A 26,302-nucleotide genomic window follows, 5' to 3' on the forward strand; every position below is an offset into this window, starting at 1 on the left:
ACATGCTTCAGCACATCCGTGATGGCAGCAACGGAGGTTTTATTCTTGTTTATGTAGTTTAAAAACGACTTTTTCCGTTTACAGCGTTCAGAAAATGGTAGCCCAATTTGGAACAATAGATATATACTGATGAACAGAAAATCTATTTTTATTCAAGATTGGTTATCAAAAGGTGTTTGGGCAATTGCCCATTTTGTAGACGAGGAAGGACATGTTCTAGGACATCAAGATTTTTGCCAAAAGTTTAATATCCAATGTTCTAAAAGTTAATTTAATCGGGTTATAAAATCCATTCCATTGTCACTTAAAAACATAGTTGTAAATGATATAATATATTCTGACATCTCCCCCAAGTTAAGGCAATTATATATAGATGGTATTCGATTTTGTGATGTTAAATGCAATAATAAGTTTCTTAGATCTTCACTAAGGAGTCTTTATTCTCCAAATTTACTTAGACGTAATTACATATTAAAAGATTTCCAAAGGGAAGAAATCGAAAGAATAAGAACTGATTATATCACCTTCCCTATCCCTCCTAAAGGGAAAGAAGTCCAATTTAAAATCTTGAATAAAATTTACCCGACAAATAGACTCCTTAGTGATAGATTCAAAATAGAAACGGGTAATTGTGTATTTTGTGAAACAGAAGAGGAGGATTTGGACCATCTATTCTTTTGGTGCAATTTTATACAAATATTTTGGTTGGATTTTCATACCTGGCTTTATCCAGTGGGATTCAAATGACCCCATTTACCTTAAATATGATAATGTTTGGAGTGTTTTTGAAAGAAAAGAAAGCTAATTATGGTGTTAATGTGTTATTAGTCCTGTGCAAGCAGTTTATACATAAATGTCGTTTTTTAAAGACCAAACCAACACTAGCTTACTGGAAAAACGATTTAAACCTGTTGGTTAAATCTTTGACCTTAGTTAAAAAGAAAAAGGCTGCTTTTTTGTTTCCTTTGTGGAAGATTTTGATTTAGTGAGTTAATAATCTGTTAAATTATGTGACCCCATCTTTATATTTTCTTTTTACTATGTATGAAAGTTGCTAATATGTAAGGAATGTTTATTCTCTGAATCTGTAATATATGGTGCATTTTGTTTGTATGTTAATATTACTAATTTAAAGAAAAAGCGTTCAGAAAATGGCCGAAGGTAAAACTCAGTATCCCAGAATCCTTTGCGCGTTACGAAAATTTCCCGGCATGCCGTTCAGCAGAATCCGAGAAGAAGACGGAGCGTCATGATGGAGTCTGGTGGAGGTTGAAGCAAGCAAACGTGCTTCGATCCGAACTGAGTGCAGTCCGAGACGCTCGTGCTCCTGAGGAGAACCACTTCACGAAGCCCCGCGGCGCTCCTTGAGCGCGCGCTAGTTATCTACCTACCTGCTGCGGAGACCGTCGGTGAGTTCATGAGCGCAGTGGCGCCTTGTTGTTCCGCTCCGAGCCGCCATTTAACCCCGTCCTGCAGGCGTCCGCGCGCACCTGGCACACCTGCGCGGGCTAGGCTCACCTCACCGTCTTAATCCCACCTGTATCCGCGCCGAGGCTCACGAGTCCCACGGAGCGTTTTCCCGGAGGCGCGTGCTAACGGTTAGCACCCGCTAGCACTATTAGCCGAGTTAGCCGCGTTAGCCCAGCTGCAGCCGGAACCGCTGTGTTTAAATCCGGGATAACCCCACCCCGAGCCTGCGGCGGGTTTTCACCGCAGGTCAGCGTCAGGTGTTCTGTGAGGTGTCCGCGTTCCTCAGGTGGTTTCGGTGGCTGGCTCTCACTGCAGGAGTCCGTGTGTGCCGACATGTGATACCATCAGCTCCTCCACACTGCGATCGCTTCACAGCGTTCATGGTTAGTAAAGTTTATTTAAACCGCGTTTCTCCTGAACATTTGCAGCTGCTCCTCAAAGTCCACAGCCTGCGGGTAGGATGATGACTCGGGCTGAAATCACTGCAGTGTTCGGCTCCTCCACGGCAGGCAGGAGCGGGTTACCTGTCAGGTGTACTGTTCAGGTTCCTTCATGTAGCAGCAGAAAGGCCAGTTGTAAATGCAGATAAAAACAGGTCAGTGAGAGTGTATATGCTCACCTGCTGTGTAAACATGCGTCTGATTCATTTATAAATATTAAATGAACTACCTGCATATACAGTCAGCATTGTTTGCTCTAACTTTTAAAGTTACAATAGTGGACTACAGATGGCGTAGAGTAGCTGTGAGGGTGGTGCAGGAGGCTCTGTGGACTGGTGTGTTTGAGATCTGTGGGGAGAGTACGTGTTACAGGCAGGAGCAGACCTCAGAGGAGCTTCATGGATGTAGTGAAGGAGGACGTGCAGAGGGTTGGTGTGATGGAGGAGGACCCTGAGATAGGAGGAGATGGAGGCAGATGATCTGTTGTGGAGAAGCCGAGGGGAGCAGTTGGATGATGATGATCTGTGACTCCAGGATATCTCCATTATTTTACAGCACAGTTTAGTCTTAGAACCTGGGACTGATGTGCTTACAGAGGGATCAAAGCCTGCATCCAGCCTGGCCAACGTCCGGCTCTTATCACAGTTGGACTGTTTTGGCCTCCAGCAGGTATGAGAATGAGACGAGGAGTCAGCAGGACTGATTCATTCACAGCACAGAGAATGATGTGATTGGCTGTGGATGAGCAGGTTCAACTGAGGGGGACAAACACTTTGGCTGCGTCCACACTGGTGCCAACATGAGTGCAAATTTGACAGTGGTGACCATTGAAATCACTGCTGTTGGTGCGAAGTGGGCGGGCCATGAAAAACTCATGGGACAGAAGCAACTACCAATGAGAGCACAGGATACTGCTGATAAAAACGTTAGACCGTAACCTAGGCAACCAAAGTCTGGGGTTTTCTGGAAGCTGCCGTCTGTCATTCGCAGCGAGCGAGCGATCCCGGTCCGAGGGCTTCTGAGAGCTTCGCAGCTGGATGAGGCCAAATGCTCCGGGGAGTTTTCCCGGGATTCTGTGACCTTAGTTTCCCTGAACTTCCTGTTTCCTGTGAGCATTTCAGCAGCTCTGCTTTGACTGTGGCACGCGCAGCTTGGCAGGGGTTAACGTAGGGCTGCTCGATTATGGCAAAAATGATAATCACGATTATTTTCACTGAAATTGAGATCTTGATTATTTGACGATATTTATTTAACCCTTTAAGACCTACTATAGAACCAAGTCCACCAGAGCTTATATTATTTTTTTACATGTTGTAGTGCCATTTGTGGGAGCATTTCAAGTTGCTATGCAACTGTTATAGCCCATATTTTAATAATATGTATGCATTAAGTCCATAGTAACTACATTAATTGCAAAAAAGTGCAATAAACTACAAAAAAAATTGAAAATCGTTTTTGGGTTTTTTTTACATATATTTCTACTTGGAGAAATTTAAGAGGTTTATCCCTCAAAACTTTAAATACAAAAAAGTTGCAAAAAATAGTTTACAACAACAGGAAATTTATTTTGAGTGTCTTCATAGTTTTATTTTGGAGATACATTAATTTTTATATACTGCAGGAAAAACAAAAAACAATCCTATGATGCAAATTTGCAAAGAAAACAGCAGGTGCATCAAAATAAACTATTTCCAGCAGTGAAGTTTGAGTTCTAAGCATCCCAGCAACTATTCAGAAAAGTCAAACATGACTTATAAAAACACCAGTATAGGCTTTTAAGGCCTACGAGTAAAAAAACTACAATTTCCGCGAAAATGACGTCGCTTCCGGTTTCGAGCAGGAAATGGCGGACATGTGATAGTTCGCGCTGACGTCTGTTTCACTGTGGGAAGTGTTACGAACAGCTGATCGGATCGGCAAAGCGTGTTTCTGGAATATTATGTTTTTGTTCCTGCAAGCGCTTTTTATGCAATTTTTGCAAAGCTATATGTGGAAGGAAACCGTGACCGAGGACAAGCTGATGGCATCAGATGCAAGTACAACTCCTCTGGTTTATTGCGCTAGCTTACACGGTTCAGGTTCTACAGGGATTTAAAAATAGTTACACAAAACGGAGCGTGCTGCTCTGACCGGTTTTAAAGGGTTAACAATGACTTTAAAAAATAATATAACATAGTGTGCAACACCACTGAAGTTTTTTTTACCTCTCTTTTCCAAATAACTTCTGCTTAGCTTTCCGAGCTTGCTCTTAATCAGCGGTCTCCAACCTTTTTTGCGCCACGGACCGGTTTATGCCCGACAATATTTTCACGGACCGGCCTTTAAGGTGTCGCGGATAAATGAGGGAGGGGCTAATAATCGGCTCAGTCATTTTTAATGATCGTTGAAAGCCCAGATCGTAATCGTGATTAAAATTCGATTAATTGAGCAGCCCTAGGTTAACGGTCTTCTTCTGTGTTTTTGAGTCTGGGCGCTAGCCTTACTGTGACGTTGTCTGTTTGTTAAAATGTTAATGTGGCGCTGGTGTGATCGTACAGACGGCTCAGAGGCTGCCGTAAAGACGTGGACGTGAAGCACGCTGCAGGCACGCTGCAGGCACGCTGTGATGCTGTTACTGTTGCAGTCTGGTGACATGTGAGGACGTCAGGTGAACATGTCTGTCTGTGGCCTGTCTATCAGACTGCGGGTGGGCGTCACTCTGAGGTTAGCTGAATGTGGGCCAGTTCAAACACCTGACCTTCGCAGGTGTTGCACGTCTGACAGGAACTATGACGCGTTGGCGCCCTGCTGTTGTTGCTGCTGTAATAAGCACAGTTCAGGGGTCGGGACTGAGGTTTGAGCTGTGGTCCACCTTCTCTGGTGTTTCACACGATTACTGGAGAAACTGAGGCAGGTTGTTTTTGTCCATGTCTAAAATAATGACGTTTATGTTGGTGACATCACCTGGTAACAGCACGAAGGCGTGTCTTAATCCAGGACAGACATAGATTAAGACCTCGCGGCGCCGGCGCTCGCGGTGTCCTGCGTTTGTCTGTTTTGAAGGTTAAATTCAGTTGTTTTTTTGCTGTAAAATTCTTTTTGAAGTTCATTTTTTGTTTCGTTCTCACGAGCCCCTCCAACTTTTGAAAAGCTGGTCCCGGTGACTCTTATTTGGGGGAGGAGCTTAAAGTGTTTGCGTCTTCCTGGCGCTACAACAGGAACAGACTGTTTGCTCCTCCCTTGCGAAAACGAGCTAACCGCAATCTCTCTGCCCTCCGTCTGCAGGTTAACTGGTCGCCATGGCGACGGACGTGGGCTCACCGCAGCGCTTCTTCCATATGCCGCGTTTCCAGCACCAGGCGCCGCGGCAGGTGTTCTACAAGAGGCCGGACTTCGCCCAGCAGCAGGCCATGCAGCAGCTCACCTTTGATGGCAAGCGCATGAGGAAGGCCGTGAACCGCAAGACCATCGACTATAACCCGTCCGTCATCAGATACCTGGAGGTGCACACCTGTAAAGCTAATGCTAAGCACGCCGTGTAGCATGTGATCGGGTTTCAGGCGTCACGCTGTCTTTTCTTTCTCTGCAGAACCGTTTGTGGCAGCGAGACCACCGAGACTTCAGGGCCATCCAGCCCGACGCAGGATTCTACAACGACGTGAGTCTGCCAGCAGGGGGCGTGGCAGCCCCAACCCTCTGTTACACCCAGCACACGTGTCATACAGGAGCTCCCGCCCACAGCACACGCCTGCTGTGCAGCACGGCTCTGTTTGCGCAGCACGAGTTTGTTTTCACCTGATACGAGTCTGAAATTTCTCGCTCTCGTCTCGCCCGCAGCTCGTTCCTCCCATTGGCATGTTGAGTAACCCGATGAACGCCGTCACCACCAAGTTCGTGCGAACCTCCACCAACAAAGTCAAGTGTCCCGTGTTCGTCATCAGGGTGAGCCGCATCACTTCCTGCTCACCTGTTTGTGGCATAGGGATGTGTGTTGTGGCCGTTTGAGGCGTGACTGTTTGTGCTTCCTGTCTGTCTCCAGTGGACTCCCGAGGGCCGCCGCCTGGTGACCGGAGCCTCCAGCGGGGAGTTTACTCTGTGGAACGGACTCACCTTCAACTTCGAGACCATTTTACAGGTAACCAGCCGTCCCACTGTCCTTCCCAGTTAAGACTGGTTTGGAGAGGAGGGTCTGAATCACACCTTTAAGTCTCAGCAGGCTTCACTCGTCCCTAACGCCCCCCCTCTCCGTCCTCCCCCTGCAGGCACACGATAGTCCGGTCCGGGCCATGACCTGGTCTCACAACGACATGTGGATGCTGACGGCCGACCACGGCGGCTACGTGAAGTACTGGCAGTCCAACATGAACAACGTGAAGATGTTCCAGGCTCACAAGGAGGCGATTAGAGAAGCCAGGTTTATACCCAATCTCCCATTCTCTGTAGTTCTGGCCAGTCTGTGCTGCACGCTGTCGGCCACACGGGGGCGCCACCTCCGCTCTCGCCACATTTTGTGTTTGTTGTGGTCGAGTAATGACAGATGTAAGCGTGTGCTGTTGCAACACTGCAGTGATCTGTTGTTCATATTCTACCTGCTGTGGCAAATGAGCTGTTATCTGTGTACACAAATAAAGTGATCACATTGATTATCTGCTCCGGGCGCGCCCCGTGCTGTCGGTGGAGAGGAGATCAATAAAGGCTCCAATAAAGTTTGAGGAGGGATCAATAAAGTAAACTGTAGCTGTTTAAATAAAGGTTTGAACTCAAAGTCTGCACCTTAAACACAGGGATCCTACGTTTCCCATAATGCAGCTGGGCAGTCGTCCTTCCAGTTTGTTACATCATCAGGGTACAAATGACGTCACACAGCAGGACCGTTTGGTTCTGGTTAGTCAGGCTGAGGGGAGAGGCTGGGACCAGCAAGCTAAACTTTGACCCCCAGCAGGAACACCTGTACAGAGTGATGTCATCAGGTGTGCCACTCCTGAGTCCTCTGCAGGTGTTCCTGTTACTCTGTCCACCGTCTATGTTGACAATACCAGGAACATTTGGCCAAAGAGCTTTGTCCTTTTAGAGTCAGGGCAGGACTACGTTACCCACAATCCACTGGTTTCTCCAGCAGTGCAGTTGTAGAACTGTAGTTATTAGTCCGAGGCAAGTCCACAAGGAAGCTTAGCCTAGCTTAGCTCAGCGGCTAAATAAAACACGAACTTGTACGTGCGAGGGACACCATGCTCATTTAGCCTCCTTGGAGACCGGCTCAGATTGGGTCCAGTTCCTTCAGCCTGTCTGTGATTCTGTCAGTGATTCTGAGTTGATGTTATTGATTGGTCTGTTTACATTTCCAGCTGCACATTAAAAACAGCGACGTCATCCTGAAACGTTGATTCTGTTCATCTGTACATTTTCAGTTGCAGAAACGTTTCATCATCATCAGGTGACTTCTTCAGTATCAGCTGACTGCAGGTTTCATGATCAGTGATATGTTCGTTGGTCAATGGTGAGGTTAATTTGCATATTAACGATCATGAAGGTGACCTCACCGCCCATTGCTAGTCAGAGGGGCGAGTGTCAGTCATTGTGCAGATGTGCTGTTTATAAGGAAATCTGCAGTCAGCCGACACTCGATGACCACGCCGACATGCGTCTGCACTGAAAGCGTCCAATGAACAGAATCAACTTTCCTTACCTGGAAGATTGAGCATGCATCAAGACACGATGATGTCACAGCGTTTGATTGGTTGTGTTTAAATTAGAGTTTTACACAGCAGAGGATGATTGGTCCGTTGCTCACTCAAACTAAACAATGTTCACCTCAGGACAGCTGTTGTTAAGTCTTATTCACCACCTCATTGCACCACCGTAAATGTGTTTAAATGTGGTTCACACGGGGTTTACAACTGAACAACCACCTGCTGCTGACTCGCTTCAGCCTTTGTTGTTCCTCGTGTTCATGCTAAGCTAGGCTGAGCTCCAGCCTCACAAATGAGCTGAAAAAAACTAGAAACTGCTAGCCTAGCTTAGCACAGGAACTGGGTAAAATGTGTCTGAGGTCATGTGGAGTTCAGACGGTTTAAACATGATGAGAGTGACCTCTCTAAACTTCAGCAGAGACTTTAAATGGTGCCAAAACCAAAGCGAGTCAAACATAAATGATGTTTTTAGTCTTCAGAGCTCAGCTTAAGTTCTTCTCCTATTTGTGAGGCCGACAAACGGCTCGTCCTCTGCGCTGAAGCGAAGGCGTTACCTGCTCTCCGATTGGCTCTGCTAAACAGTCGTTTGTGCAGAATTCAGGTTTATTTATAGAGCACATAATTTCAACAGCAGTCGCCCTGAGGTCTTACAAGTCCAACCTGAATGCCCCGCCCCTCCACCCCCTCACCAGCTGTTGGTTATGAGACGAAGCACTTTAGTATTTCATAATGTAATTTTATTCTTCACAGATTAAATCTTCTGTCAAAGCTCCTCTTTAACTCTGTCTTAATAACCTCGGAGCCTTGCAGCCTGCTCATTATACGCGGGAGTGGGCGGGGCAGGTGGTGGACATCGTAACCATGGCTCCCTGTGCAGTTTAGGACGATTGTGGCATACGTGCGCTCGTGTATTTCATGCGCTTTATTCTCGTGACCATCAGCTGATCCCAGTTCCTGCCACCTGAGCAGCTGCTGTGCACCGCCTGCAGACCAGCTCGCTGTGTCTGGTCCCACCTGAAGCTCCTTAACCTTCAAGTTACAGCCGAGTCTCTGAGTGGGCTGCTGTCCAGGAGTTTCTAATCATATATTAATGTTAATGTGGAAATGCAGCCAGTGTGATCAGGAAGGACAGTCAAGTGGAAAAAAGAATTCCAGAACATAAAGTGTTACGCACGGAGAGAGGCAGCAGGGTATTTTTATTTTTAAGCTCCACCTGTCACATGTAATCGATGTGCAAACGTACAGTGCTCATCTTCAGAGCTCCGACACACAGAAAGAAGAGCGAGGCCCTCTGCTGGGCACTGATGGTACTGCAGGAGGGTCACGGGGTCATCTATGATGAAACTCTAAGCTGGAGGGTGAAGTTGAGCGTGAATGGTCAAAGATTAAAGTGAGTGATACAGATTTGTGCAGCGAGGTCGTTTCAGTCTGAGGATGGCCGACGGTGGTGACTCAGCCGGGTCAGGGTGCTGAGACGTCTGAGCGGGACGTCAGATGGACGTGTGTCTGGTTTTAGGTCACTCTCGCTGTCTGCGGTGCGTTTGCTGATGTCGCCATAGGTTTGAAATCCTCCGTCGGCGTGTCACCAACTGAACGCCCACCTTTTATAAAGCCTTCCTTCACCTGCTGCTGCGATCATGTGCCATACCTGTGGTGGCAGTGATGCCGGTGACCTGGACTTGGTCCAGAAACCTCCGTTCCTGGTTTAACTGTTGAGCCATGTTTCAGGAGGAGCAGGTCCTGGTCCTGGATCGGCCTCACATAAGGTCGAGGCTCACTTCTTAAATCTGAAGTCAGGTGTCTTCATCGTCCCGGCGCACTCGTGTTTAACCCAGACGTGTTTCAGAAACGCTTTTCACCAACAGGAACGCGTGGACCCGAGCTCACAGATTTATCACGTTCAACCTGAAGCAGCACTTTACAGGAACGACGAGCTCCGTGAGCCGAGTGTGATGTCAGGGCTGCTGCGGGTGCACTCGGCTGGTCTGGGTTCTCTGCATGAGCGTTTCAGAGCTGTAACAAAGTTCCCACGCGTAGGACTAATGGAGGTTATCTTATCCAAATACCAACAATGGAGGCAGAATAGAATAGACTAGAATGGCCCTTTATTGTTGTTGTACAATGACGTTATGTGTGCTCCACTGTGCAGGAGCAAAGTAGACGGCAGGAACAGTGGAGGTCAAAGTGCTGGCAGAACAGACTTGGTGTGAATAGTCTGTGTGTGGGAGTGGGCTGAGTGATGAGGGTCACAGCTCAGATGGGGGGGGGGGGATTCTGCCTAAACAGTCAGGATGGCCCAGGGGAAGAAGCTGTTAGTGAGTGTGGAGGTGTGGGATCTGATTGACCTGAGGCTCCAACCACAGGGCAGCAGGTCAAACGGGTAGTGGGCGGGGTCTCCTGTGATGGCCCTGGTTTACCTGAGATAGGAGGATCTGGGGATGGCCTCCAGGGGAGGTGTAAATGAGCGTCTGTGCAGCCTTCCTGTTCTCAGTCGTGGCCCCCGAGGACCAAACACCAGGCAGGAGGAGAGCACGCCGAGGAGCAGGCCAGCAGCAGCTCCTGGTCCAGGTTATTCTTCCTCAGGACACAGAGGACGTGCAGCTGCTGCTGGGCCTTCTTTACCAGGGCGATGGTGTCGTGGGTCCAGGTGAGCTCAGCGGAGACGTGGGTGCCCAGAAACTTGAAGATGGAGGCAGATCACCCACTGATCCCTGATCACTGTCCAGGCTCAGCTGTGTCCTCCACGGCTGAGCCCTGTGCAGTGTCACTCAGCATCCAGCAGGTGGAGCTGTTTGAGCTCCTCAGAGGAGGAGGAGCAGTTCAGCCTGTAAAACCTGCAGATGAAGAGTAACTGAGTACTGTTACTCCAGTACAGTACTTGGATAAGAAACCTCAGATATCCAGATGTGGTGATGTTTGTGTCCAGGCTCGTCAGCAGCAGTGAGGCGTTCAGGTTCAGTCGTAGACTTTTGGGTCCTGAGCGAACTGAGACAAACGCGTCAGTGAGCTCGTGCTTCAGTCTGTTTTATTAAAAGAAGGAAATGATTGGCTCATAAGGAGGCTGCAGAAAGCAGCTCAGACTCAAACGTGGATGAGTAGGTTTGCACAAAAACAGCTGGTCGTGGACAGATGTGAGGTTGTCATGGTTACAGTAAACAGGATGGATGTTGTTTCACAGGACAGCCGATCAGTCTGTTTCACTGACTCACCTACACGAGGTGCTGGAACCTGCACGTTTAGACTTTCTCCTGAAAATGGTCGATAATATTCTTCACGTGGTCGTCGCGCTCCGTCGTACCCGACAGACGAACCTAAGAGTTCAGGTCTTCCACAGGAGGCGGGAAGAGTTTTTTTTAAACGTTAATTTAAACGTCGACGCGTCTGCTGAAGGTCGTCGCTGACGTCGCTCAGCTCAACACGATGTAAATCAAACAGCTGCCGTGACAACAGGAGTTTAAACGCTACGTTTCTCGTCCAGCTGCGCGTGGCGTCGCTGTAATTAAGCTGTCACTCTCAGCCTCTGTAACCAACCAATCACAGCTCTCCTCTTTTCCTTTATCTGCTCCCAAACTGCTGTTCATTAGACCAGATGCATGATGGGAACAGAAACCGCAAGCAGTGAGTGTTGGGAAGTCACGGCGTGGTTTAGAAAGGATGTGATGTCATAGTTCAGCGGCACGTTGTTGGGTCGGCGAGCGTGATGTCATTTATTCAGCGTTGCCCAGGTGAGCACGAGGCTGTGGCAGACTCCCCTGTGAGTACTTTTACTGCAGTACACAGAGTACTTCCTGCTGGGTGGTTAATAATCCCGACGTAGAACCAGAAACGCTGAGCGCTGATTGATCAGCTGATTGATCAGCTGATTGATCACCTCCACTCTCCTGAGCGCCCACCCCCAGCTCCTCTTCCCACATGAGTCATGTGACCAGTCTCAGGTGACTGTTAGCTGTGGTTCTCAAGTTGTGGTGCGGCGCCCCGCGATGGCTCATGAAGGGTAAAGCTGATGATGAATTGGTTAGAAAATTGTGACCTCTGACCTGAGGGGCTCCTGGATGTTTCTCTGTGTCGCATTATTGATGAGTCTGATCTGTGATTGGTTGCTGGCAGACAGGTTTGTGACTCCTCCCCTCTTCTTTATCTTTAGTTTCTCTCCGACCGATAATAAATTCGCCACCTGCTCAGATGACGGCACGGTGCGGATCTGGGACTTCCTGCGCTGCCACGAAGAGCGAATCCTCAGAGGTAGGAACCGAACAATCAGAGGCCCTTCAGCTCCGCCCCTTGCTGTCATGTAGTCCTCACCCGTGTGTGTGTGTGTCTCAGGTCACGGTGCTGATGTAAAGTGTGTCGACTGGCACCCCACCAAAGGCCTGGTGGTGTCGGGCAGCAAGGACAGCCAGCAGCCAATCAAGTTCTGGGACCCAAAGACGGGACAGAGTCTGGCTACACTGTGAGTCCCCCGCTGACCTCTGACCTCTGAGCCTGATGGTGTGTTTAGGACGCGTAGATGATAAACTGAGGCGTTATCGCTGAAACGAGAACAAAGACTGAAGTCGAAAAAACAACATTAATATAAAATAGGAATTTCTATGAGCACAATCTGACAGGTGTGTCTCTCATCAGCCACGCCCACAAAAACACGGTGATGGAGGTGAAGTGGAACCTGAATGGTAACTGGCTGCTGACAGCGTCACGTGACCACCTGTGCAAGCTGTTTGACATCAGGAACCTGAAGGAGGAGCTACAGGTGTTCAGGGGACACAAGAAGGAGGCCACAGGTGAGGGTGGGGCACGCTTAACCTGCATGTTAACGTCTGGCCCCGCCCCCATTCTCACACTGCTCTCTCTGTTTTTTCAGCGGTGGCGTGGCATCCTGTCCATGAAGGCCTGTTCGCCAGCGGAGGCTCCGACGGGTCGCTGCTCTTCTGGCACGCAGGGTATGACGAGACCAGTGTAGGCCACGCCCACTCGCTTCTGCCATTTTTAATACACTCTCTCTGTTCTCACCAAATTGGATGGTCCCACACATCGCATCCATGTTTAACCTGAGGTATTGAGTATCATTCTGCATGATTGGCCAACAAATCTGTGTGGGCGTGGCCTCAGCAGTTAGAAGTCTATAAAGCAGAAGCAGGTGTGCTCAGGTTACTAAACCGGAGTAATAGCATCACACAGCATCACGACCTTCTGCAAAACAATTGTCTCCGTTGGTGTTGTCAGGGTGGAGAAGGAGGTCGGGGGGATGGAGATGGCTCACGAGGGGATGATCTGGAGTCTGGCCTGGCACCCACTGGGTCACATCCTGTGCTCCGGCTCCAACGACCACACCAGGTACTCGCACACCTCGCCATGGTCTTCATCTTTCTGGCTGCCTCTCCTCCTCCTCCATGTTGGAGTGCAGCTGCTGATGGTTGTCCTGGTTCAGAACCAGCAGGCGGTCCTGGCTCCTCAGCAGAACCAGGACCGCCTGCTGGGGAAACATGGAGGCTGATTCCTAGAGTTGCTCTCTAAAGTCTTCTGTCTTTAACCTTCTCAGCAAGTTCTGGACGAGGAACCGGCCGGGCGATAAGATGAGAGACCGTTACAACCTGAACCTGCTGCCTGGGATGTCGGAGGACGGCGTGGAGTACGGTGAGCCGTGGAGGACAAACGACTGTCGGCGTTTGCAGGTTTTTCTGTCCTCAGCTGATTCCACTGCGCTCTTTTATTTTCAGACGACGTGGAGCCAAACAGCATCGCCGCCATCCCCGGGATGGGCATCCCCGAGCAGCTGAAGGCGGCCATGGAGCAAGAGCAGAGCAGTAAGTCTGACCTCCGTGAACGAGACATTGTTTGTGCTGCTGCAGGAGGAGCCAGACGTTGTTTCAGAATAAACGAGGTTCTGTTTGTAAGTCGTGGTTCGTTTTCCCCGAGCGTTGACAGTCAGAGGTTCACTCCTCGGACTGCAGATGAGGCTCACGCTCAGGAAACGGCTCACCGCTGACTCAACGTCTCAGAGGACAGAAGCGGCTGAACAGGGAGCACGGGCGCAACTCTCTTCCTCACACAGGTGTGACTCTGTCCACAGGTAAAGAGGCGGATCCTGAGGTGGAGATGTCCATCCCTGGGCTGGACTGGGGCGTGGACGAGGTCATGGGCAAAGACGCTAAGAAGGTCCCTCAGAAGAAAGTCCCGTACGCCAAACCGATCCCTGCGCAGTTCCAACAAGTGAGCAGTCAACTCGCCGCACTTTAAACTCCGCCTCCTGAAGGCGCGGTCGTCGGCACACTGAATGCAAATGTCTCTCTCCTCACAGGCCTGGGCGGAGAACAAAGTGCCGGTGATGCCTCCTTCTGGAGATCTGTCCAAAGACAGGAAGGTGGAGCAGAAAGTGGAGATGAAGAAGAAGACTCAGGCGGAGATCGAGCAGGAGATGGCGGCTCTGCAGTACACCAACCCCATGCTGCTGGAGGTGAGCGCGTCTGCCGCCGCCGGCCGATTGCCCATTCCACTCCGATCGTTAGAGTTCAGCTGTAGTTCAACCTGATTAATCCCACGGAGAAAAAACACCCGCTGCGCCTCGGAAACGTGAAGCGTTAACCGTGTTTCTTTAGCTTTGTTGTGAACGCTCGTCACCTTCAACATTTGGTTTTACTCCAGAAGCTGAACAGCGTCTGTTCTTGCCACTGTGGTCCCGTTTCCACGGTGACCCGAAGCCTCCTTTACGCGTCCTCGATCACTAACGTGTCTCAGCTTGTTTTAGGAAAGTGTGAGAATTCCTTTTGTTGCCATGCAAACGCATCGATAGACGATCAGAGCGGCTATGAGACCTTCGTAGGAACACTGAAGCCTTAATGAAACCTCACGTCTGCTTCCTCACCCTGATTGTTTTTTCTCTCTGCAGCAAATGAAGATGGACAGAATGAACCAGATGAACACGGATGGCAACATGGGCCCCCCACAGGGACAGGGCTCGATGCCCCCCTTCCCGGGCCCCGGCGGTCCCGGGGGCTCCATGCCTCCTGGTCAGCAGGGCTGTCCTCCAAACATGCCTCCTCAACAGATGTCCAACACCATGGGCCCCCCAATGGGCCCTGGAGGCATGCAGCCTACATTTATGGGCCCTGGACAGATGGGCCCACCCTCTGGACCCCAGTCTCACCAGGGGCCCCCTCAGAGCATGATGGGGCCACCGGACATGCAGGGGCCCCAAGGTATCCAGAGACATCCCGGCCCCCCAAGAAACATGGGCCCCCAGGGGTCCCATGGTATGGGACCCAGAGGGATGCAGGGGCCCCCTGGTGGCATGATGGGCCCACCCCCTCGAGGAATGGGTCCAAGAGATCCTCAAGGACCCCCACCTCAGGGGGCCATGATGCCACCTCAAGGGAACCTGATGGGCCCCCAGAGTTCTATGCAGGGGGGGATGATGGGGCCCCCACCAAGGACACATGGGAACATGCCCAACAACTATGGCATGGGCAACATGCAGGGGCCCCCAGGAGGGATGCACGGACCTCCAGGAAACATGCAGGGGCCCCCTGGTAACATGCAAGGACCCCATGGAAACATGCAGGGGCCCCCTGTTAACATGCAGGGCCCCCACGGAAACATGCAGGGGCCGCCAGGAAACATGCAGGGACCCCCGTACATGCAGCACCAGGTGAGCTCCTGTAGATGTTTGGCTGGTCCACAATCAGCCCTGTGTGTGACAGACTGACGCTGACTTTATGTGGTCTCTGCAGGGTCAGAACTCGGGGCCCATGATGCATGGGATGGGGCAGCAGGGGCCAAACAACAAAGGTAAAACTGTCCTGAGTCAGATGTGGCTATTCTCAGGGCTCCTGTTCGGGGCTCTGGTGTATTTTGCCTTCTTGAGTCCTAACAGTCACTGTTGACTCCTTTTATTCATCAGACCCTCGAGGGCCACCTCCAAGCCACCACATGGGCCCTCCGGACCGGCAGGGCCCAGGGGCACCAGACCAGGGCTCAGGGTCATACTGGGGAGACAACCAGCAGGGCCGACATGGGTCGCAGGACTTTGACGGAGGCCAGGATTTCCACAGCAGAGAGGAAGGCTGGAGGCCAGGACCAGGATATCAGGGGGGAGGAGGAGGAGGAGGCGGCGGCGGCCACAGGGGGGCAGGACACCGAGGAGGAGGGAGTGCAGGGAACTGGGGACCCGATGAGCGGTTCGGTGGGGAAGGCTTTAGAGGACGGAGAGATGACAGGTGAGTCCCTGATCACAGACTGTAATCAACGATGGTTGTAGGGTCATGCACTGTGCCTGAAGTCCAGCAGGGGGCGTCTCGTGCTCACCTGATCTCTGAGAATCGTTTCCTGATGAGTTTGTTCCAGAACCTCAGAGTGTGGCCTTGGACTGTTTCAGGTACAGAGGAGGCGGCCCAGGCCGGCCTGGCGGTCGAGGTTACCCCGATGACTACGGCGGCCAGGAGGAAGGTTTCGATGGCCCTGAGGAGATGGGTCGAAGCTGGGACTCCGGAGGCCACGGGAGGCCGCCTCGAGGAGGTGTTCCGCCCAGAGGAGGAGGTGAGTCTGGTTCTGGCGTGCCCCCTGCTGCTGAGTCCCTCTTACTGCAGGCTCAGGAACGCCAGAATCAGGTCCGAGTCCACACAGTCCAGAAAACCTGCAGCTGAGGCTGAACTCTTATTGTGGCGGTGCCTCTTCCTGTCTGTAGGTCACGATGGTTATCGGGACGGGCAGCAGATGCACGACGGGTCGACTCCGACCGGTCGAGAGCGCCCCTCCTCCATGCAGGGGATGGACATGGCGTCGCTTCCCCCCCGCAAGCGTCCGTGGCAGGATGGCCCAGGAACCGGCGACCCGCGAGAACACGAGTCAGAGCGACCCGACGGAGGTGAGCGACGTGTTTTCAGTTTTGCTCTGCTGTAACACTCTCACCTTTTTAAAAAACAGCTTTTGAGCTGATATTTAAATGTTTTAAAAATGAATCCTCATCCCGCTCTGTGTTGTCGAGCAGGTCGCCCGCAGAGGGAGGATGGCGGTTATGGCCCGTCTGGTCGAGGTGGGCGGGGCGGTTGGGGCCCCGTAGGAGGCCCCAGGAGAGGAGGACCGCCACCCAGAGGAGCACCAAGGGGGGGCCGGAGCCGGTAGTCTTAGAGAAAGAAGAAGAACAAAAGTCCCATGATCCTCCTCTCCTCTGGTCATCCCCCTGCTGGTCCCTGCACAGACTGAGGGCAGGGCTTCCTGCTGGACTAGTGGTCATGTGACAGGCTGAGGCCTGTTCTGGCTCGTGATTGGTGCTGCAGAGACTGTACCGGCGTCTTTTATTCACCTCGTCTGCAGCGTTTGTCCTTTTGTAACAGATTTCTATGTTTGTGTTTTCACTGAGGTGGACAATAAAGATTCACACTTCAAACTCGTCACAGCGACTCCACCTGTGCACGGGGGGGGGGGGGGGGCGCGGCATTTGTCTGTTTTGTTGTGTTTGAATAAAGTTTTTCCTGTGGTGCTCCAGCTCAGTGCTCAGAACTCTAAGAATCTCTGAGGCTTCCCCTGAACATTAGAAACCAGCTGTGAAACTTTATTTAAAAGGATTTTGTTGGGGTGGTTTTGATAGCGCGGTGCGGCCATGCTTGTGTCAGGTGGTTCATCGCTGATCTCGTACAGGTGAGCACCTGTTACAGGACGTCAGGTCCTTCCCTGCGTTCAGGGCTGAATCTGGCTCATCATTAATCATAGCTGAACGTTTCATTTCCTGTTTGATATGTAACCTCACTGTGTAATTACTGAATAAAGTTTGTACCCCGGGAGCGTCACCTGACCTTCAGAGAAGCTCATGTGCAGCCGACTGCAGTCTTCACCTGAAGGACGCACAGGTGGACGCAGAGCCTCACCTGAGGGCCGTCACGTTCCTGGAGACACAAATGGACCTTAAAGTCTGTCCTCATCCTGGTTTCACATGGACTCTTCGGTTTCGGCGAGTCGGTGTAGAACCTCTTAGTGAGTGTAAAAAACCTCCTCGCACGACTTCCTCCAGGAGCAGTGTGGTGATAATCAGAGCTCCACGTCAAACAGCACTGATCATTAAACAGTTTGCAGGTCTCAGACTAAGCTCGTCAGAGTTTAATCTCCTTAAAATTCAGTGGAACCTGCTGTGGTTTAGTTTAAACGTACTAAAGAGACTTGACGCCTCACTTTAACACAGCTGAAGTTTTTTCCCTTCAGGTTCATTAACCAAAGCCTCGCTGCGTTCAGTCGCCTCCTTTGTTTTCTCTGTGATGTCAGTTTCATCATTAGTTTCATAATGTGCTGCTGAAATTTACATTGCCCTCCAACTGAACACTGTGGCTATCAGGCCGTGACCTCTGACCCCTCACACAGGAACTTCCTGTGATGATGCGTTCAAAGACCTCTGCTGAATCTACAGGTGGCTCACGTCACAACATCATCATCTTCACCCCCTGATGTGGTCAGACTACAATGTGCCACATGTTTAGAAAATAAAACATATGAAGCCAGACAGATGTTCAGGTTGTTTTTAATCTCTGTGTCAAACTTAAATCACATTTATTTTAAAAAACACAAAACACCTGCATCAGAGGGAAATTCAGTTTTTAGTCTTTGTTTGGTCCTCAGTTCATCACCAGCAGCCTGGCCCTGCTGCAGGTCAAAGGTCAGGCTTTAGTGTTCTCATGAGTCCTGCAGGTCAAAGTTCAGGGTTCAGTGTTCCTCTGCAGTAAGCCATCAGCAGTCAATAATCAGAGGAAAGTCTTGACGTTAATCCGGACCCTGGACATTCCACAGCAACCCCCCCCCCGGATGCCCGGGTCCCGGTCAGATCGGCATGGTCTTCCCGGTGACGGTCCTCCTGATGGCGGACGCCGCCATGCCCCCCATGAAGCGGATCCCGGCGCTGCCTCCGGGTAGCAGCGACACCAGGCAGCCGGCGATGACGGCGACCTGCAGGGCGGCTCCCAGGGCGGTCAGCACGGTGCTGTGGAGGCTCAGCGCCGCGTACAAGGTACCACCGAGAGCACACAGGTACACGGCGGCTCCGGGGGAGGTAGGGAGGCCAGCGGCCAGCCTGCTGGGCCCGCGGAGCACCGCGGCAGCCGCGATGGCGAACACCGAGCCAAGCGACCAGAGTAGCGCGAACTTGCGGGCGTAGAGCAGCAGCAGCGGGGCATACAGCGCCGACAAACCGAAGCAGAGTGCGGAAAACGACACGCACACGCCGAAGGCCAGCAGCCGCTGGCGGCGGCTCATGCCCGGCAGGCAGGGATCCGGTTCGGCCGACCACGGCCACGACAAGCCGCCGCTTCCGCCCGAGCTCTGTCCGGAAGTGCTGGCGGACCACGGGCTGGACCACCGGCCGAACCAGCTTCCCGGGACGGGCTCCGGGTCGCCCAGGTCCACCGCGGTGCTGGAGCCGGACTGGGAGATGGTCTTTGCGCCGCCGCCTTTGGACTGAGACAGGTACTCCTGGAGCTGTCGGTTCAGGTCTGCCATGACGGCCCGGCTAACAGGCTAACTGCTAGCAAAATACTTTTTCTTCTTCGCTGGTTGCTCTCCGAGTCTCCCTGCAGCTCAGCGAGCCGCGGCCTCCCGGAGGTCAGAAATAGAACTGCACCTGCCCGGAGTTCACCGGCAGAGGGAGACACGTGACGGGCTTTGTGACGTCACCGGATCAAACCGAAGCAAAGGCCGGGAGTCCGAGAGAGAGAGAACGAAAATTAGATTTAAATAAATAAAATTAAACTGCGGTGAAAAGGGAATTCCCCCAGTGTGGGGGAAAGTTTATATAATCAAGTCAAACACTCTTATTTCAACATCAGTGAAGCCTTCAGGGCCATATCAGCAGCTGTCAATCAAACTGCTCTTAGTGATAAATTCACACTCATTATGATGGTGTGTGTGTGCTGGAGTCTGATTTCTCCTCTTCAGTCACATGACTTCAGGACGTTTTCAGCTGTTGTACTAAAATTAACCCTTCAGATGATTGGCTGAAGGACTGACACACACAGCCATCTAGGGTGTGTGTGTCACTCAGAGCAGCAGTCAGAGGACCACCGGGCAGCAGGTAACACACATGACACACATCTAAACCCATTTAAATGCAACAGTCATGATTTATTTAACAAAAAGCCAAAACAGGAAGCAGTAGAGTCCATAACTGAGTTCTGTATCATGTGCTCCTGCATACGTCTGTCATAAAAACGTCTGTACAGGTGACAGCAAACTGATGAAAGGACAACATCAAAGTGCAGCTCGCACCAGCAGGTGTGACGTCAGTGCTGTCGTCTGACTGCGTTGGCGAGAGTGAGAACAACAAGCGTAAACAGTCCGATCCCTCAGGAAGTAGCAGGGGTGGACTTTCTCACACGCCGCTCTGTTTGGTTAAATAAATATGACTTCAGATTATTTCTTATTACATCCTGACATGTGACCCAGAATCCTTTAAACATCGGAACTAGGGCTGGGTATCGTCACTGATTTCTAGAATCGATTCGATCCACGATTCGATTTAAATCTGGGAAATTTTGACAGTCAGAAATTCAGATCAGTACATTTACATATTTTTGTATCAATAAAAAGGAAGCTGACACACGCAAGACTTTATCACAGGTGTGAGCATCACAGCAGAGGCCTTTGTGTCAAAGTAGCTGAAGATAAAACACAGACAAACATGGAGGTGATTTTCCTGTTCTGGATTTTATAAAAATATTCTGCAGTAGATCAAAAACGAAAGAAAATCATTAATGAACATATGAACATCACCTCTGATGTTACAGCGGTTTTGTTAGAGACACAGCTAAGCGTTTTGCATTTTGAATAATTTTAAAAAGTTTACATTTGTTCAGTATTCAATCAATTCAATCTTTATTGGCAGACTTCATGTCCATAAAAACAAGACAGAAACACCCCCCCTCCCCAACACAAGGTATAAACTATTAAATATATATATGTATATAAATAAGTATATAAAGCATTTGTAAAAATATAAAACCATAATATACATAAAACACAATTACTTAAAATAAACCAATAAATACACAAACACTTTAACCAGTGCTTTCTCAGACTGGATGAGTAACAGGAACCACTCACTGTCGGATCTGTTGAACAGCAGAAATGAGGTTTTCTTTTTGGAAGAATGTAAAAGGGGAAAAAAACAACAGCTGACAGCCTGTAAGAACGGTAGACTTGTGCGTAACAAGCAAGCGAACAATGCAGAAAACAGATTTTTAGACAGGAAACTGATCTTGAAGTACAGAGAGAGAGAGAGAGCTGTGCATCATGGTGGAAGCAAAACAGTAAAAGTCAGAGTGAATTCATGACGATGTTTATGTGAAGCTTAGTTCGGATCTTCTTTTGCTGCTGGTTCGGTCAATATTGTTTGGAGAGACATCAAACTAACAGCTTTAGAATCAGCGCATAAAGGGCGTGAACACAAAGCTCGACCCGCCGACAGATCAGAGTCAGCGACCCGTCGGCTTTCAGCCCCGACCGTGAGAAAGGCGACATCTCACTGATTCTGATCCGCGGGTCGCGCTGTGTGTTTAATTCTATGTGCAGAATCCGTGTTCCTGCTCTCATTTACTGTCTTAACTGTTTGGTGGTTGTTGAAATTTTGTGAGATTTCACCAGAGATTCTGGTATTCCAGACAAAATAAGTTTATATTAAAAAAGCGATTCAGGATTTTAATGAATCGATTTTACGTTATCCAAGCCAGAATCGATTTTAATCGATAAATTGATTATAAAAACCCACCCCTAATCGGAACCAGCATCACACAGACACGCACACATACCTGCTAATCCAATCAGAATCCTTCTTGTATGGTCTGTTTGTTCTGTAACCTCACAGCAGCCATATTGCAAGTTTTCCTGAAAGTATAAATGGGTCTGGGCTCCAATGAGCTAATACTACAGGCAGGTGAGTTTTAAAAACATCCTTCCCTCGTACAGGTGTTTGTTTGAGATCAGCCGTAAGCGTGTTTATTTTAACACGGAGACTATGGCGACTAAGTCAGTGCTGTCCCTGCTGGACGTCAGAGGAACTGCAGCTGCTGGTGTTTTAGAGTTGGAGGCTGATGTCTGTGTTTCATTTGTGCTTCAATGGAGGTGTGAGTGCATTCACATGTGTGCTGTTCTGTGATTGGCCAGTGCAGGCGTGAATTCACCGCTCTGAGCTGCAGTAATGTCTCTCTGTGTCTCCAGCAGATGGCGGTCTCTCAGATTACCCCCACCCTGTTTCTCAGTGGGGCCGACGCCCCTCTGAACGCAGGACTGGTGTTGAAGAAAGGCATCACTCTGATTGTCAATGCCACACTGAGCCACGCCTGCCCCGCCTACCCAGGGGTGGAGTGCCTGCGGGTCCCTGTCTCCGACCTGCCGAGCGCCCGCCTCGGGGATTACTTTGACTGGGTGGCTAAGCGTATCCATGGTAACTGTGGCGGTGGGACGCTGGTGCACTGTGCTGCCGGGATGAGCCGCTCTCCAGCACTGGTGATGGCGTACCTGATGCGCTACAGGGGCGTGACGCTGCGGCGGGCACACCACTGGGTCCAGGAGAGCCGGCCCTACATCCGGCTGAACGCCGGCTTTTGGGAGCAGCTGTTGCAGTACGAGAAGAGGCTGTACGGGAGGAACACCGTCAGGGTGGCCCCAGAGCCGCCACCCAGGACGCCGCCTGGGACACCGCGGCTGGCCAGGTCTCAGCAGCAGACGGGCCTGCTAACACTGGTGCCCAGGTCACCGCTGATGTCACGTGCTCAGGTGACATCATCAGCAAACAGATCCAGGAGGGGATCCAAAACCATCAAACTCTGAAATTCAAACACCTGGATCCTCAGAGGGATCCCTGCGCACACCTCGGTCCCTGCACACACCTGGATCCCTGCGCACACCTGGATCCCGCACACACCTGGATCCCCGCACACACCTCGGCCCCTGCGCACACCTGGATCCCCGCACACACCTCGGTCCCTGCACACACCTGGATCCCTGCGCACACCTGGATCCCGCACACACCTGGATCCCCGCACACACCTCGGCCCCTGCGCACACCTGGATCCCCGCACACACCTCGGTCCCTGCACACACCTGGATCCCCGCACACACCTCGGTCCCCGCACACACCTGGATCCCCGCACACACCTCGGTCCCTGCACACACCTGGATCCCTGCGCACACCTGGATCCCCGCACACACACCTCAGTCCCTGCACACACCTGGATCCCTGCGCACACCTGGATCCCGCACACACCTGGATCCCCGCACACACCTCGGCCTCTGCGCACACCTGGATCCCCGCACACATCTCGGTCCCCGCACACACCTGGATCCCCGCACACACCTCGGTCCCCGCACACACCTGGATCCCCGCACACACCTCGGTCCCTGCACACACCTCGGCCCCTGCACACACCTGGATCCCTGCGCACACCTGGATCCCGCACACACCTGGATCCCTGCACACACCTGGATCCCCGCACACACCTCGGTCCCCGCACACACCTCAGTCCCCGCACACACCTGGATCCCCGCACACACCTGGATCCCCGCACACACCTCGGTCCCCGCACACACCTGGATCCCCGCACACACCTCAGTCCCCGCACACACCTCGGTCCCCGCACACACCTCGGTCCCCGCACACACCTCGGTCCCTGCACACACCTCGGTCCCTGCACACACCTGGATCCCCGCACACACCTCGGTCCCCGCACACACCTCGGTCCCCGCACACACCTCGGTCCCCGCACACACCTCGGTCCCCGCACACACCTCGGTCCCCGCACACACCTCGGTCCCCGCACACACCTGGACCCCTGCACACACCTCGGTCCCTGCACACACCTCGGTCCCTGCACACACCTGGATCCCTGCACACACCTGGATCCCTGCACACACCTCGGTCCCTGCACACACCTCGGTCCCTGCACACACCTGGATCCCTGCACACACCTGGACCCCTGCACACACCTCGGTCCCTGCACACACCTCGGTCCCTGCACACACCTCGGTCCCTGCACACACCTCGGTCCCCGCACACACCTGGACCCCTGCACACACCTGGATCCCTGCACACACCTCGGTCCCTGCACACACCTGGACCCCTGCACACACCTCGGTCCCTGCACACACCTCGGTCCCTGCACACACCTGGATCCCTGCGCACACCTCAGTCCCCGCACACACCTCGGTCCCTGCACACACCTCGGTCCCTGCACACACCTGGATCCCTGCGCACACCTGGATCCCGCACACACCTGGTTCCCCGCACACACCTCAGTCCCCGCACACACCTCAGTCCCCGCACACACCTCAGTCCCCGCACACACCTGGATCCCTGCACACACCTCGGTCCCTGCACACACCTGGATCCCCGCACACACCTGGATCCCTGCACACACCTGGATCCTCGCACACAACTGGAGCAGGTCTCTGAGCATGCTCAGTTCTTCTCACTTTCTCCCGGCCGGTTTCCCTCTTCATGTTTACATTTTCACTCCTCCTCACTCCTGACCAAGCTGACACATGGCCCCGGGCCCTGCTGAGCCCACCTCAGCACCACCAGCATTGACTATGTGTTGTTCTGGCTTTGAGTCTAATGATGATTCTGTTCAAATGTAAAAGTATGAAATAAATGTAATAAAAAACGTATAAGATTAGAAAAGACTATGCGTCCTCTTGTACTAACAAAAATAAAAACCCTCACAGAGGCACTGTGGGACTTTTTCCTGGCAGATGTTGGTTCTTATATCTCACAGGTACAGTGACACAAAGACGTACACAACAAAACAACAACAAAAAAGCATCAGAAGACTTATCGATACACCAGTACGAACATGTTTAAATAACATTTCTTCTGCCCTGTATTGTGTATATTTTCTTCTATTTTGACAAAGTGTTCTTGTTCTCAGGTACGCTGCATCCAGCCTGTCTACTTTACTGCATAACAAGGTGACTTTCCCACCTCTGGAGCGAGTATAGACCATCGTGTCCGATCTTGAATAATTTGAATTTGGCTTCAAACACACATCTGATCCTCTCTATCAAAGACTTCAATGAAAACTTCTCAGAATTTTTTGGCATCAGATTTGTAAATTTCATGTTTTTTGTTTTTTTTATGTCTTTTTTGTTCCAGACGTCCCACAGCAGCAGGTCTGTGAGGAGGAGGAGGTTGTCTCTGGAACCAGGAGAGGAGCTCCAGTGTGGACCAGGAGGAACCAGAACCTCCACAGATAAAAGAGGAACAGGAGGAACTGTGCAGCAGTCAGGAGGGAGAGCAGCTGGGACTGAAGGAGGAGCCTGGTACCTTTATGGTGACTGCTGCTGAGGAAGGAGAGCACAGTGAACCAGGAGGAGACGAGGAGCAGCTCCTCTCTCACAGCTCTGCTGGAGCTGAGAGCAGAGGTGAGGGAGCGAGCTCCATGACTGCATGCTGTATAATCTCTACACAAAATCTTTATAGCACATGTTTTTGTAATGATGAACGTGTCCCTTGTGTATGCAGGTTAACGTGTCCAGGCTGTTTCTAGATCATCTGTCGCTCTTCTGTTGAGACAGGAAGCAGCTCCTTTAGATTCCATGAATCATGTGAACAGCAGTATCACTGATTAACACGTGATCATTAGTCACATGTTTGTTTATCCGCCACAGGAACGTAGTTATCAACGCGTATCTACTTGAAGTAGTGCGACTCACACAAGCACTGATGACTCGACCTGTAACAGCTCTCACATAGCACAGGTGGCGCTGTTCTATGTTACACATAGAACATGCAGCGGTATTTTGAACACGTGACAGATGTTGTGCTAGAACATTTAAAGAAGTTTAAGAGCATGTTGTAGCTGAGTATGTAGTGAAACATAAAAGTCATCACTATGACCTGATATTGTGTCCATAACAAGTATGAACCGTTGACAAGTGCAGCCTGGGCCGCATCCCACTTACAGCTAACAATGTGGACCAAGCTCCTGCGATGTTTGCAGGGACTGAGTGACTGTAACAGACAGCCAGACACTTTTAGTTTATGTAGCTCCAAATCAAGGGGCTTAATATTGTAAAGACCCTACAGTAATACACACTATACTTCCGAAGCCCCCCCCCCCCCCCCCCCCCCCCACCACTGGTGTCCTAAGACAGCGGTCTCCAACCTTTTTTGCGCTACGGACCGGTTTATGCCTGACAATATTTTCACGGACCGGCCTTTAAGGTGTCGCGGATAAATACTACAAAATAAAACTAGTACCGGTACCGAAAAAAAGAAGATTTATTCATAACACACGTGAAAAGACCCAGGAAAACTGAGTAAACGATAAAAACGATAACAAAATAACGCTGAGTTAACGATAAAACCCTGAAATCTATACATTTCACACCTGAGCCTCAACTCTCGCGGCCCGGTACCAAACGACTCACGGACCGGTACCGGTCCGAGGCCCAGGGGTTGGGGACCGTTGTCCCAAGAGACGCAGTCAGCTGGCTGGTTGGGCAAACTCTCAGGCACCACTGAATGTCTTTGAGAGGCTAAAGAGCTCATCCACTGTTCCACGACCAGGACGAAAACCACAATTTTCACTAACAGACACACTCCCCTCTCCAGTACCCTGCCAGGGACTTTACTGGGGAGGCCGAGGAGTAGTTGGAGCACACTCTCCCGTTCCCTTTTTTTAGAGCTTCTCTTGCCATCTGCCAATCCAGAGGCACCGCCCCACATCTCCACGTAATGTTGCAGAGACATGCCGACCA

The 26,302-nt window shown here is 51.1% G+C and overlaps 3 protein-coding genes across 4 annotated transcripts; 2 read left to right on the forward strand and 1 right to left on the reverse strand.

Annotated features, from left to right (window-relative positions):
- Nucleotides 1-1,174: 1,174 nt before the first annotated feature.
- wdr33 (WD repeat domain 33) lies at nt 1,175-17,438 on the forward strand. Its single transcript, XM_026149159.1, has 21 exons — nt 1,175-1,409; nt 5,175-5,392; nt 5,479-5,547; nt 5,727-5,831; nt 5,929-6,024; nt 6,152-6,303; nt 11,724-11,821; nt 11,903-12,029; nt 12,203-12,357; nt 12,438-12,516; nt 12,800-12,910; nt 13,116-13,210; nt 13,294-13,380; nt 13,647-13,786; nt 13,875-14,030; nt 14,463-15,221; nt 15,304-15,361; nt 15,474-15,789; nt 15,948-16,108; nt 16,257-16,436; nt 16,560-17,438. Exons 2-21 carry the CDS (start codon nt 5,189-5,191, stop codon nt 16,691-16,693), a joined length of 3,282 nt encoding a protein of 1,093 aa, XP_026004944.1. The 5' UTR covers nt 1,175-1,409; nt 5,175-5,188; the 3' UTR covers nt 16,694-17,438.
- Nucleotides 17,439-18,064: 626 nt separating this feature from the next.
- On the reverse strand, nt 18,065-19,119 carry sft2d3 (SFT2 domain containing 3). Its single transcript, XM_026149373.1, has one exon. The coding sequence runs from the start codon at nt 19,049-19,051 to the stop codon at nt 18,377-18,379; it is 675 nt and encodes a 224-aa protein (XP_026005158.1). The 5' UTR covers nt 19,052-19,119; the 3' UTR covers nt 18,065-18,376.
- A 182-nt stretch (nt 19,120-19,301) lies between these two features.
- On the forward strand, nt 19,302-22,439 carry LOC113010342 (dual specificity protein phosphatase 18). Of its 2 annotated transcripts, none has more exons than XM_026149384.1 (2): nt 19,302-19,622; nt 21,764-22,439. In XM_026149384.1, exon 2 carries the CDS (start codon nt 21,767-21,769, stop codon nt 22,373-22,375), a length of 609 nt encoding a protein of 202 aa, XP_026005169.1. In that variant the 5' UTR covers nt 19,302-19,622; nt 21,764-21,766; the 3' UTR covers nt 22,376-22,439. The 2 variants fall into 2 exon arrangements, with proteins under 2 accessions (XP_026005169.1, XP_026005170.1); XM_026149385.1 differs by having other exon boundaries at nt 21,767-22,439.
- The last annotated feature ends 3,863 nt before the right edge of the window (nt 22,440-26,302 follow it).

The sequence above is a fragment of the Astatotilapia calliptera genome, chromosome 18, assembly GCF_900246225.1.
Source record: "Astatotilapia calliptera chromosome 18, fAstCal1.2, whole genome shotgun sequence".
NCBI classification, from domain to species: Eukaryota; Metazoa; Chordata; class Actinopteri; order Cichliformes; family Cichlidae; genus Astatotilapia; species Astatotilapia calliptera.